The 13271-nt window shown below is 37.9% G+C and overlaps 1 protein-coding gene across 1 annotated transcript in view; it reads left to right on the plus strand.

Annotated features, from left to right (window-relative positions):
• The window catches only part of KLF8 (KLF transcription factor 8), a 91519-nt gene that overhangs the window by 51834 nt on the left and 26414 nt on the right, over positions 1-13271 (plus strand). Inside the window, 3 exon segments of the mRNA XM_053201645.1 lie at positions 2647-3208; positions 6055-6166; positions 6810-6949. Coding sequence (XP_053057620.1) covers positions 2647-3208; positions 6055-6166; positions 6810-6949 — 814 coding nt within the window.

Here is a 13271-nt window from a genome sequence, read left to right on the forward strand (position 1 = left end):
AGTGTTTAGTCCATTTACATTCAGAGTAATCATTGATAGATATGTATTTATTGTCATTGTATTATTTGTTATGTGATTATTTCTGAAATTTTTCTTTGATCCTTTCTTTCATGCTTTGCTGAATTTCTTTAATAATATATTTGACTTTATTTCTCTCTATTCTTTGTATATGTATTTGTGATTTTTGATGTGTGGGTATTTGTATATAACATTATTTGTATATAACTACTTCTGTATACAGCAGTCTATATTAAGTCGATGGTCATTTATGTTTGAACCCATTCTTTACTCCTCTCCTCCCCATGTTCAAGGTAAAAGTTGTCATATTTTAGATGTTTTCTTTCATGAGTTCCTTGACTTATTGTTTACAGAAATAGTCGTTTATACTGCTTTTGTGTTACCTACCTTCAGATTGTCACTTATAATGCCCTGCCATGTAGTGTCCTGTTCCCTAGGGCCAGGCACTTCTGGGAGTATTTCTATTGTGTGCTGCATGTGCACTGCTGTTTTGCCCTGCCACTTTAGCCTTCAGGCCAGTAGTTCCAGAGGCTCTCTTTGCTTGTTGTGGGCAATATTTGGCCTCTGGAATGAATGTGACACATTTTAACTAGGTATGCTCTGGTCTGCTTGTGAAATGAGAGCTGTCACCTCCACGAATGGAACTGAGACTCTGCAAATCTCCTGAGCTGGGGCACTGGGTATAATCCAGGGTTTGGGCCTGTATTCTAGGGTAGGGGGCATACAGTCTGGGACTGAGGCAGAAAATACTGGGAGGTGGTGTTTTCTGGAACACAGAGAGGGGGGCTTGGTGTAAACAAGTTAGTGAGCATTGGTGCCGGGCTTGTTCCTACTGGTAGCCCTGTGCTCATGCAGAGAAGCATGGGTAGGAAATGGCTCCACCCAATTTCTTTGTTGCAAGAATGTCTCTCCATAGATGCTGCCTCTGTGGGATGCACTCTGAAATGAGCAAATAACTTCCCCATTCTATAACTCAGGTGCTCTTCAAATCACTGTTTCCATGCTGTATGTTCTTGGGTTGTTTGCTTGCTTTCTCTCTAAGAGCAGTACATTGCCATCTGGGCTGCATCCCAGCCAAGCCAACTGACTTTAAAACTCCAGGCTTTAAGCTCCCCCTATGTTAGTCTGTCTCTTGCTCTCCTGTGTGACTGTGGCTCCCTCCCCACTGCAGCATCCACAATCTGTTTCTGTCTTAAAACATGTCTCCACCCTTCCTCCCTTCTTCAATGTGGCCTCTTCTGTACCTTTAGTTGTGGAGTTTGTTCTGCCAGTCTTCAGGTCAATTTCTGGAGTGTTTAGGATGATTTGATAGTATTCTAGTTGTATTCATGGGATGAGGAGAGCCTAGGGTCCTCCTACTCCACTGTCATCTTCCAACAACCTATATCAAACCTATAAACATTAACAATAATTCTTTAATATCATCCAAAATCCAGCCAATATTCAAATTTTTACAATCATTTCATAAATGTCACCATTATTATTCCTGTTGCTTTCTTTATGGTCCCTTTGAATGCAGTCTTATTCTTCCTTCAATCTATCCTTCATTGGGAGCTAGTTAATTACCACCAAAATAGCTGTGCACTTGTAACTCCCCTCTTTGAAAGAATTATACTTTATCACCCAGCCTTTCTTTGAATTCAACCTTCCATCATATTCCAAATGTAAAAAAAAAGGATAGTTTTATTCTGTGTAAAGGATGAATTATTGAACATCTATCATAATTCAAAACCCCTATAAACCAAATCCAATTGTGAGAGAGAATGAGGTCTTATTTTGTTAACTGGATAAAGTAGCACCACTATCTCCAAGGCCATCTTCAAGAACCAGGGTGTTGCTTAGCAATGGCAGACACAGTTCAAAATATCATTGACATTTACATTAATAGAATTTTTAGGAAGTTTTAAATTAGATTGAGGTTTTATGGGTTTTTACAAATATGTATTACCTATAAAGTGACCATTTAATTCATATTTTTTTAATGTAGAAGTTTCACATTTTGGCTTTGCATATAATACAATTGACAATACTGCTTCATTATTCCCTAAGAATATTGTCTCTTGTTATATCTCTATAGACTCAAAAAATCTCTCTTACTCATTTTCTGCCTAGATAATTCTTATTAATTCTCTAAGATCCATATATCATAGCTCTTCCTCCTTGAAGCCTTTTCTCATCTTGCCTAGAATGAATTTTTCCCTTTACTTTTTCTTAAATGCCTTGAATGTATATCTGCTGCATCACTTATGGTATGACTTATAAGCTATTCACATTACTCTATCATTATAGTTAGTATGTTAGTATACACTTTGTGGCTAGACCCTTACATTTGTTGTCACTGAGCTTAGCACAGTACTTATGGTTGATATTCAGAAAATGTTGACTTTAATTTTTCAGCGTTATTATGAAGATTAAATGAAATAATTTGTATCAGTTGCCTGATACAGTGCCTGGTACTAGTGTTTAGTAACGTTTCCTTTCCTTTTTCCTCATACTCCTGCCTCATTTCTCTCAACTCTCTATATATTGTGTCTATGAGAAGAAAATATAGATTTCTTGATTTCATTCTTCACATGACTTTTCAGGGTAATGGATATTTTGCACCTTTCATTTATTTATTTATTCTAGGTCACTGGCTCTGTTCATATCAGAGATCCTCTTAAGACAGAAGATAGAGGGAATATGACATCTCCACCATTCCCAGATGCCAGTCCCATGGAGAACCCAGCACTATTTAGTGACATCAATATTGAGCCCCCAGAAGAACTTCTGGCTAATGATTTCAACCTGCCCCAGGTGGAACCAGTTGACCTCTCTTTTCACAAGCCCAAGGCTCATCTCCAGCCTGCCAGCATGCTGCAACCTCCAATATTCACTCCCAAGCCAAAGCCTGCTCTCCAGACACTTGTAGTGTCCACTTCAACGTCTGACACAGGCACTTCAGCAAATATCCCTACTGTTCTGACTCCAAGGTCTATCCTGGCCTCCTCTCAAGGAACTGGTGGCCAGCAGATCTTTCATGTGATTCACACCATCCCCTCAGTCAGACTGCCAAATAAGTTGGGTGGCCTAAAGACCATCCCAGTAGTGGTACAGTCACTTCCAATGGTGTATACTAATTTGCCTGCTGATGGGGGCCCTGCAGCCATTACAGTCCCACTCAGAGGAGATGGCAGAAATGCTGGATCAGGTAAGCATCAGTGTCCCCCTTTCCTGGGCCTCACCTTCCTCCATTTATTCTTTTAGAATTATTCTATCTTTTATTTAATTTCATCCCTTCCAATTATTCTTGCACACAGCTTCAAGAATAATTATTTGTAAACACTGTTTTTATCATGTCTCTTTAGTGCTTAATATAGTACAAATACTCTCTTCTTTCGTCCATGATTCTAAATTGGGGTATGCATATATATTTTTAAGTTTTTATTTATTATTTTTGAGAGAGAGTTAGTGGGAGGGGGGCAGAGAGAGGGGGCTAGAGGATCTGAAGGGGGCTCCACACTCACAACAATGACCCTGATGTGGGGCTTGGACTCTCAAACTGTGAGATTATGACCTAAGCCCAAGTTGGATGCTCAACCAACTGAGTCACCCAGGCACCCCTGGGGTATGCATATTTTTGAGTAAAATACTGTGTATCTTTCTGTATTCTGTATGTTATTTGATAACAAGTAATTTAATCACATTTCATATTTAAAAAATTTTATTAAAGAGAAAATGGACAAATTTAATGACCTTTTATAATAAGACACAAATGTCAAAAATAGTTTTAACCTTATTAAGGAACACACTCGGATTTTCTAGCAAAATGCATTTATTTGTCTATGCCATTAGGAATGCTTTTGTGGAAAAGTTAAGAACATTTCTAGTGCTACATTTCTAGCCAGGCTTAGCACCTGCGTCTGCCAATACCATAACTATTCTCTTCCCTAACAGGTAAATAGTCTTCTTTGAAACATTAACATCTTCCCGCTGCTCTCCTTCATTTGGCATCTATCATCCTCCATTTTACTTTCTCATTTGCCTGTGTCACAAGCGTATGGGCATTCTTCTCAACTAAATTGCAAATTCCTCGAGAAGGAAACGATATTATTTCCCTTTGTGCATCTCTAGAGAACCCAACCCGGTGGTAGATAGTAGTTGTCTTGCAACAAATACTTTGATGAACAAACTTGAAAACCTGTATAGGAGAGAGTTCACATGCTGCAATCTTCCCTTTTTTTTAATTTAAAAAATAAGTTCAGAATTCAGAAAGCAGTAAATTAAGTCCTTCTTTCACCACTATTTCCTAGCCAGTTCTCATCTCTGTAGATGTATCTATTTTAGTTTGTAATTGGAAGTGATCAAGGAAAATTTTAGCCCCTGAGTGGTTCAAAATATTTAGCTTCACCACAGCTCTAGAATTATAATCAGTTTTCAATATTGTGCCTTAGGAAGGACATTGGGAAGTTGGAGTATAATCAGAAGAGAGAGTTAGGATGGTGAGAGGTTTCAAACACATGTCAAAGGAGGAGTTGATAAATGTTTAGCATGAATTAAAAAACCAAAAGCGAGATATGTGGGTGGAAATGACTAAAAATCAGATCTTAGATCATTATAGGAAAAAACTTTCTAAGGGTTTTCTATCTTTGAAATTAAATGCCTTGTAATCACTCCATCACCAAATGTAGGAGACTGGAAAACAACATACTAAGCATCAAGTTGCTGAGACTCTGCAGTTGTGTTTTTCTGATTTAAAATGTCATCACTACTTACTAGTGGCTAATTGTTGTAATGGTAAGTGTTTATAACAGTCTTGTTTTTGAGATTCCTCTGAGGGGACTAATTAAAATTTTGGTATCAGTTCTCCTATGGGGAAAGAGATACAAACAAAAGGGGAAATGAGAAAATAAAATCCCTAGTGAGAATTTGCTGAAATCAAGGCAGTGATAGCACCAAGCAATGATATGATGGGTCTTTCAATTGCACCCATAATATCCATGAGTCCATCAGGCCACTCTAAATAAGAAAAATAGGTTTTAAAAGTTTCAATGTAATTTTAAGCTAAAATCATTAGCCTAGTAGTCTCCAAAATGGTATTCTTACACCTTGGTTTGGAGGTGGGGAAGTGAGGAATGTAAACAAAACAATTGGAACACAAGAATAAGTATCAACATTTCTATTTGTATTTTCTCACTCTTTACATTTTAGTTTGATTTTTCATAATGTATACAGAATTTTAGTCTGCTACTACATTTATTACATATGTGCACACACACATGCAAAGACACACATACATACTGAGATGTATGATTAAAACTTTTTAGTGAATGATACACAATTAGTGTATAGAGGCAACTGCACTAGCCAAAATTCCACCCCACCAACTTTATTGCCACCCTTAAGTTTCTTCTATATAGAAATTTTGAAACTTTGACTAGATCTAGGAGACTGGTGACCATTTGATTGAGTTTTGTTAGGTATGAGAAATATCAGTGGTTGATAATAAAAGATACTCGAGGGCTTCTCTTGACAAAGGTGGAAAGGAAGGATGCCAACATGTATCAAGCTAAGTACTAGTTATGCATTTCATCTTATTGACTTGTTTCCATTTAGGGGCACAAAACCCAAAGGAGTTCTTATCTCTGAGGTGAACCTAGGCATTTACCTTAGGACAGCCAGATAACTATTCAGAAAGTTCAATTCAACAAACATACATTAATCCTGACTTTTCAGGAGACATTTTGTCCTGGGGGCTGGAGATAGAAAGTTAAATCATACCCAGACCCTATTCCATTAACTTACTATCCTAGAGAAGCTCATTCCAGTGGTACTAGAATGCTCCTTATTACCTTTCCCTCAAAGGAATTTTAGCTATGCTAGAATTTTTTTAAGTTCTTCTGTTCCTTCCATATACATACACTTCTTTCATCTTTATTTTTCTTTACTTACCTATCTTGTTGCTACTTCTCATTGTGGGCTAAAGTGGGAATCCTGAAAATGATATCAGAGGCACATATATTTGTAGCTCACACTGGTCTTTTTCTTTGCTTTTAGTGAAAGTTGACCCCACCTCCATGTCTTCACTGGAGAGCCCAAGTGACAGTGAGGAGAGTGAGATTAAGAGTGGATCCTCAGCTTTACAGGGTGTTCAGGGACTACAGCAAGAGTGAGTACTTTTGTCTTTACTTCAGGCCTGTCTATATATGTGTGTGTTTGTGATAGAAGTGGAACAAATTCTCATACACAATGGCAAACATTTAATGATAACAAAATGTAGGTAAATTGCCTTCCCAGCAAAGGTGTTAGTTTGTGTGCACACATGTGCATGGACATGCATGTTATGGAAGTGTTATGTCCTAATTGTCTACTTCATCAACTTTGTCCTTGAAAAATTTTCAAATTTCCTCTAAAGTACAGTTGAATAATGTTTTTCTCTTTAAGATTAAAGCACTCTTGTCTTCCAATGTTAGAACCAATAAGGCATTGTTTTGTGTTTTAACAACCATGTTGTATGAAAAAATACATTTATGTAAACACAAACATGAGACTTGTTAGAGTGAAATGCTCACAACTAGAACAGAAAACACCCAAGGAAACATTACCACCTCTCAGGACCTGCACTTACTGCAAAGAATGGCCTAGTTGAGGGAATTGCTTGAACTATTTCAATTATTTCTTCTCTTGAAGACTTACTGTTAAATTTGCATAAATTAAATGCATGTATGAGGTGATCCCACTCTATGTAAGTCCATTTATTTAGCTTCCACGTTAAAATCATTCTTTGGTCCTATCTCTCTTTCTTTGCTCAGACCATCAGCAATGACCCAAATGCAGGGAGAAGAGTCTCTTGATTTGAAGAGAAGACGGATTCACCAATGTGACTTTGCAGGATGCAACAAAGTGTACACCAAAAGCTCCCACCTGAAAGCCCACCGCAGAATCCATACAGGTCTGCCCACCTCCACTCCATCCCCAACATACATACACACACACACACACACACACACACACACACACAAGTCTGAGAGATCGGAGGAAAGAAAGTCTTGAAACAAAGACTGATCCATTTATACACATGGGACCAAGCTTCATTAGTTGATTTTACTCTTATGTCTTGTTCTTACTCACATGTGGCTTTTATGAAGCCAAACTAGGAAAACACTAAGTCTGGTGTCTTCTGAATAGGCATTACCCCACTGAGAACCTGTGGCTCTTTCTAACTGGTAAATAATAACATTTATGTTAAAATTAAGCAGCTGAGACACCACTCCTTCCCTTATTACCACAGCGCCACAGGTTTTGTTGAGTATTGAAAAACAGAAAGGCAGTTTAAACCGAGTGAAATTAAAGCAGGCTTTTGGAGCTAAGCACAATACACCAACCTATAACATGCTCTTGTTCACTAGAAAAAAGGGTGCACATTAAAAAAATAGTAAGTAAAGCAGACCTGGTAGGGATGTGTCAAACCTGAGGGCACCTGCCCCCTCTGAAACAGAATTGTCACTCAACTCCAACTTATTATTACCAAATTTACCAAATTTTAAAGAAAAGCAGAAATTTAATACTTTTATGTGAAATATGCTAGAATTTGGATATTGGCCTATAATGTAAAAAGTTTTATAGCACCATGGAATCAAAGTAGCTTGCCTATGGGCCAGATGTAGATCGTCAATCATTAGGTTATACCCTCTGCTTTGTAGACTCCTTCTCCCCAGTCATCTCTAGCTCAGAATTGAGGCTTGGACACCATGGATAAGAAAAGGGCCTTTCTTTCTTGTAAACATGCATTGTGTTAACACTTGCTTTGTTAGGATTTGTATGTAGGAAACCAGAATCCTTGTTGCTGTGCCCTGAAGCTCTGAACAGGTGACAAATTTCCAGGTTGCATTGTCCCAACATTCCTGTGGCACTCTTCTTATTCGTTTATGTTTTGTTTGCCTCTCCTTCATGTAGAGTACAGGCTTATTCCACACACGTGTGTAAGTGTGTATATATGTGTGTATATATATGTATTTTTGTGTATAAACATAAATATATATTAAGTATTTGAGCTTAAAATTTCAACATGTAAAAGTAAAATAGTTTACTGGACTTTCAAGTACGCTTCACCCAATTTAACAATTATATCAGTATATGCCCAATTTTGCTTTCTCCACATCCCTACTGACTCCCCCAATCTGTAGTGTATTATTTTGGACAATATTACAGACATCATATAATCTTAGTCATAAATACTTCAACATGTTTTTCAAAAAGATAAAGATTTTTAAAAATAGGCACAATATTACTATCACATACAAATTCCTTAATATTGATTTTTCTTAATATTGATATCACATTTCATAATATCAAATTTCCCCAACAGTCTAATAAATGTTTTTTTTAATATTTGTTCAAATTAAAATTTAAACAAACCTCATATATTAAATAATTTAGTCAACATGAGAAGGAGAGAGCTATGACAAATTTTGAGGAAATAGTGTTCTTTGCTAGGCAGAATACAAAAGCTGCTGTGATATGGCAGTAAGCTTGCCTTCTTTTTTTTTTCCAATATATGAAATTTATTCTCAAATTGGTTTCCATACAACACCCAGTGCTCATCCCAAAAGATGACCTCCTCAATACCCATCACCCACCCTCCCCAACCTCCCACACCCCATCAACCCTCAGTTTGTTCTCAGTTTTTAACAGTCTCTTATGCTTTGGCTCTCTCCCACTCTAACCTCTTTTTTTTTCTTCCCCTCCCCCATGGGTTTCTGTTAAGTTTCTCAGGATCCACATAAGAGTGAAACCATATGGTATCTGTCTTTCTCTGTATGGCTTATTTCACTTAGCATCACACTCTCCAGTTCCATCCACGTTGCTACAAAGGGCCATATTTCGTTCTTTCTCATTGCCCTGTAGTACTCCATTGTGTTCAAAAACCACAATTTCTTTATCCATTCATCAGTTGATGGACATTTAGGCTCTTTCCATAATTGGCTATTGTTGAGAGTGCTGCTATAAACATTGGGGTGCAAGTGCCCCTATGCATCAGTACTCCTGTATCCCTTGGGTAAATTCCTAGCAGTGCTATTGCTGGGTCATAGGGTAGGTCTATTTTTATTTTCTGAGGAACCTCCACACTGTTTTCCAGAGGTGCTGCACCAATTTGCATTCCCACCAACAGTGCAAGAGGGTTCCCGTTTCTCCACATCCTCTCCAGCATCTATAGTCTCCTGATTTGTTCATTTGGCCACTCTGGCGTGAGGTGATATCTGAGTGTGGTTTTGATTTGTATTTCCCTGATAAGGAGCGACGTTGAGCACCTTTTCATGTGCCTGTTGGCCATCCGGATGTATTCCTTAGAGAATTGTCTATTCATGTTTTCTGCCCATTTCTTCACTGGATTATTTGTTTTTCGGGTGTGGAGTTTGGTGAGCTCTTTATAGATTTTGGATACTGGCCCTTTGTCCGATATGTCATTTGCAAATATCTTTTCCCATTCTGTTGGTTGCCTTTTAGTTTTGTTGGTTGTTTCCTTTGCTGTGCAGAAGCTGTTTATCTTCATAAGGTCCCAGTAATTCATTTTTGCTTTTAATTCCCTTGCCTTTGGGGATGTGTCAAGTAAGACACTGCTACGGCTGAGGTCAGAGAGGTCTTTTCCTGCTTTCTCCTCTAGGGTTTTGATGGTTTCCTGTCTCACATTCAGGTCCTTTATCCATTTTGAGTTTATTTTTGTGAATGGTGTGAGAAAGTGGTCTAGTTTCATCCTTCGGCATGTTGCTGTCCAGTTCTCCCAGCACCATTTGTTAAAGAGACTGTCTTTTCCATTGGATCTTCTTTCCTGCTTTGTCAAAGATGAGTTGGCCATATGTTTGTGGGTCTAGTTCTGGGGTTTCTATTCTATTCCATTGGTCTATGTGTCTCTTTTTGTGCCAATACCATGCTATCTTGATGATGACAGCTTTGTAGTAGAGGCTAAAGTCTGGGATTGTGATGCCTCCTGCTTTGGTCTTCTTCTTCAAAATTCCTTTGGCTATTCGGGGACTTTTGTGGTTCCATATGAATTTTAGGATTGCTTATTCTAGTTTCGAGAAGAATGCTGGTGCAATTTTGCTTGGGATTGCATTGAATGTGTAGATAGCTTTGGGTAGTATTGACATTTTGACAATATTTATTCTTCCAATCCATGAGCAGGGAATGTCTTTCCATTTCTTTATATCTTCGTCTAATACCTTCATAAGCTTTCTATAGTTTTCAGCATACAGATCCTTTACATCTTTGGTTAGGTTTATTCCTAGGTATTTTATGCTTCTTGGTGCAATTGTGAACGGGATCAGTTTCTTTATTTGTCTTTATTAGTGTATAAGAATGCAACTGATTTATGTACATTGATTTTGTATATTGCAACTTTGCTAAATTCATGTATGAGTTCTGGCAGATTTTGGTGGAGTCTATCAGATTTTCCATATATAATATCATGTCATCTGCAAAAAACAAAAGCCTGACTTCATCTTTGCCAATTTTGATGCCTTTGATTTCCTTTTGTTGTCTGATTGCTGATGCTAGAACTTCCAACACTATGCGAAACAACAGCGGTGAGAGTGGGCATCCCTGTCGTGTTCCTGATCTCACGGAAAAAGCTCTCAGTTTTTCCCCGTTGAGGATGATGTTAGCTGTGGGCTTTTCATAAATGGCTTTTATGATGTTTAACTATGTTCCTTCTATCCGGACTTTCTCAAAGGTTTTTATTAAGAAAGGGTGCTGAATTTTGTCAAAGGCCTTTTCTGCATCGATTGACAGGATCATATGGTTCTTATCTTTTCTTTTATTAATGTGATGTATCACCTTGATTGACTTGTGAATGTTGAACCAGCCCTGCATCCCAGGAATGTATCTGGCTTGATCATGGTGAATAATTCTTTTTATATGCTGTTGAATTCGATTAGCTAGTATCTTATTGAGAATTTTTGCATCCATATTCATCAGGGATATTGGCCTGTCGTTCTCTTTTTTTACTGGGTCTCTGTCTGGTTTAGGAATCAAAGTAATACTGGCTTCATAGAATGAGTCTGGAAGTTTTCCTTCCCTTTCTATTTCTTGGAATAGCTTGAGAAGGATAGATATTATCTCTGCTTTAAACGTCTGGTAGAACTCCCCTAGGGAAGCCATCTGGTCCTGGACTCTTATTTGTTGGGAAATTTTTGATAACCGATTCAATTTCTTCACTGGTTATGGGTGTGTTCAAGCTTTCTATTTCCTCCTGATTGAGTTTTGGAAGCGTGTGGGTGTTGAGGAATTTGTCCATTTCTTCCAGGTTGTCCCATTTGTTGGCATGTAATTTTTCATAGTATTCCCTGATAATTGTTTGTATCTCTGAGGGATTGGTTGTAACAATTCCATTTTCATTCATGATTTTATCTATTTGGGTCATCTCCCTTTTCTTTTTGAGAAGCCTGGCTAGAGGTTTGTCAATTTTGTTAATTTTTTCAAAAAACCAACTCTTGGTTTCATTATCTGCTCTACAGTTTTTTTAGATTCTATATTGTTTATTTCTGCTCTGATCTTTATTAGGTCTCTTCTTCTGCTGGGTTTAGGCTGCCTTTGCTGTTCTGCTTCTAGTTCCTTTAGGTGTGCTGGTAGATTTTGTATTTGGGATTTTTCTTGTTTCTTGAGATAGGCCTGGATTGCAATGTATTTTCCTCTCAGGACTGCCTTCGCTGCATCCCAAAGCGTTTGGATTGTTGTATTTTCATTTTCGTTTGTTTCCATATATTTTTTAATTTCTTCTCTAATTGCCTGGTAGACCCACTCATTCTTTCGTAGGCTGTTCTTTAACCTCCATGTTTTTGGAGGTTTCCCAGACTTTTTCCTGTGGTTGATTTCAAGCTTCATAGCATTGTGGTCTGAAAGTATGCATGGTATAATTTCAATTCTTGTATACTTATGAAGGGCTGTTTTGTGACCCAGTATATGATCTATCTTGGAGAATGTTCCATGTGCACTCGAGAAGAAAGTATATTCTGTTGCTTTGGGTGGCAGAGTTCTAAATACATCTGTCAAGTCCATCTGATCCAATGTAACATTCAGGGCCCTTGTTTCTTTATTGACTGTGTGTCTAGATGATCTATCCCTTTCTGTAAGTGGAGTGTTAAAGTCCCCTGCAATGACCACATTCTTATCAATAAGGTTGCTTATGTTTATGAGTAATTGTTTTATATATTTGGGGGCTCCCGTACTTGGCACATAGACATTTATAACTGTTAGCTCTTCCTGATGGATACACCCTGTAATTATTATATAATTCCCTTCTTCCTCTCTTGTTACAGCCTTTAAGTTAAAGTCTAGTTTGTCTGATATAAGTATGGCTACTCCAGCTTTCTTTTGGCTTCCAGTAGCATGATAAATAGTTCTCCATCCCTTCACTCTCTATTTAAAGGTGTCCTATGTCTAAAATGAGTCTCTTGTAGACAGCAAATAGGTGGGTCTTGTTTTTTAATCCATTCTGATACCCTATGTCTTTTGGTTGGAGCGTTTAGTCCATTTACATTCAGTGTTATTATAGAAAGATATGGGTTTAGAGTCATTGTGATATCTGTATGTTTTATGCTTGTAGCAATGTCTCTGGTACTTTGTCTCACAAGATTCCCCTTAGGATCTCTTGTAGGGCTGGTTTGGTGGTGACAAATTCCTTTAGGTTTGTTTGTTTGGGAAGACCTTTATCTCGCCTTCTATTCTAAATGACAGACTTGCTGGATAAAGGATTCTCGGCTGCGTATTTTTTCTGTTCATCGCATTGAAGATCTCCTGCCATGCCTTTCTGGCCTGCCAAGTTTCAAAAGAGAGATCAGTCACGAGTCTTATAGGTCTCCCTTTATATGTGAGGGCACGTTTATCCCTTGCTGCTTTCAGAATTTTCTCTTTATCCTTGTATTTTGCCAGTTTCACTATGATAGGTCGTGCAGAAGATTGATTCAAGTTATGTCTGAAGGGAGTTCTCTGTGCCTCTTGGATTTCAATGCCTTTTCCTTCCCCAGTTCAGGGCAGTTCTCAGCTATTATTTCTTCAAGTACCCCTTCAGCACCTTTCCTTCTCTCTTTCTCCTCTGGGATACCAATTATGCATATATTATTTCTTTTTAGTGTATCACTTAGTTCTCTAATTTTCCCCTCATACTCCTGGATTTTTTTATCTCTCTTTTTCTCAGCTTTCTCTTTATCCATAATTTTATCTTCTAGTTCACCTATTCTCTCCTCTGCCTCTTCAATCCGAACCGTGGACGTTTCCAT

This window comes from Acinonyx jubatus, chromosome X (genome assembly GCF_027475565.1).
Source record: "Acinonyx jubatus isolate Ajub_Pintada_27869175 chromosome X, VMU_Ajub_asm_v1.0, whole genome shotgun sequence".
Lineage (NCBI taxonomy): Eukaryota > Metazoa > Chordata > Mammalia > Carnivora > Felidae > Acinonyx > Acinonyx jubatus.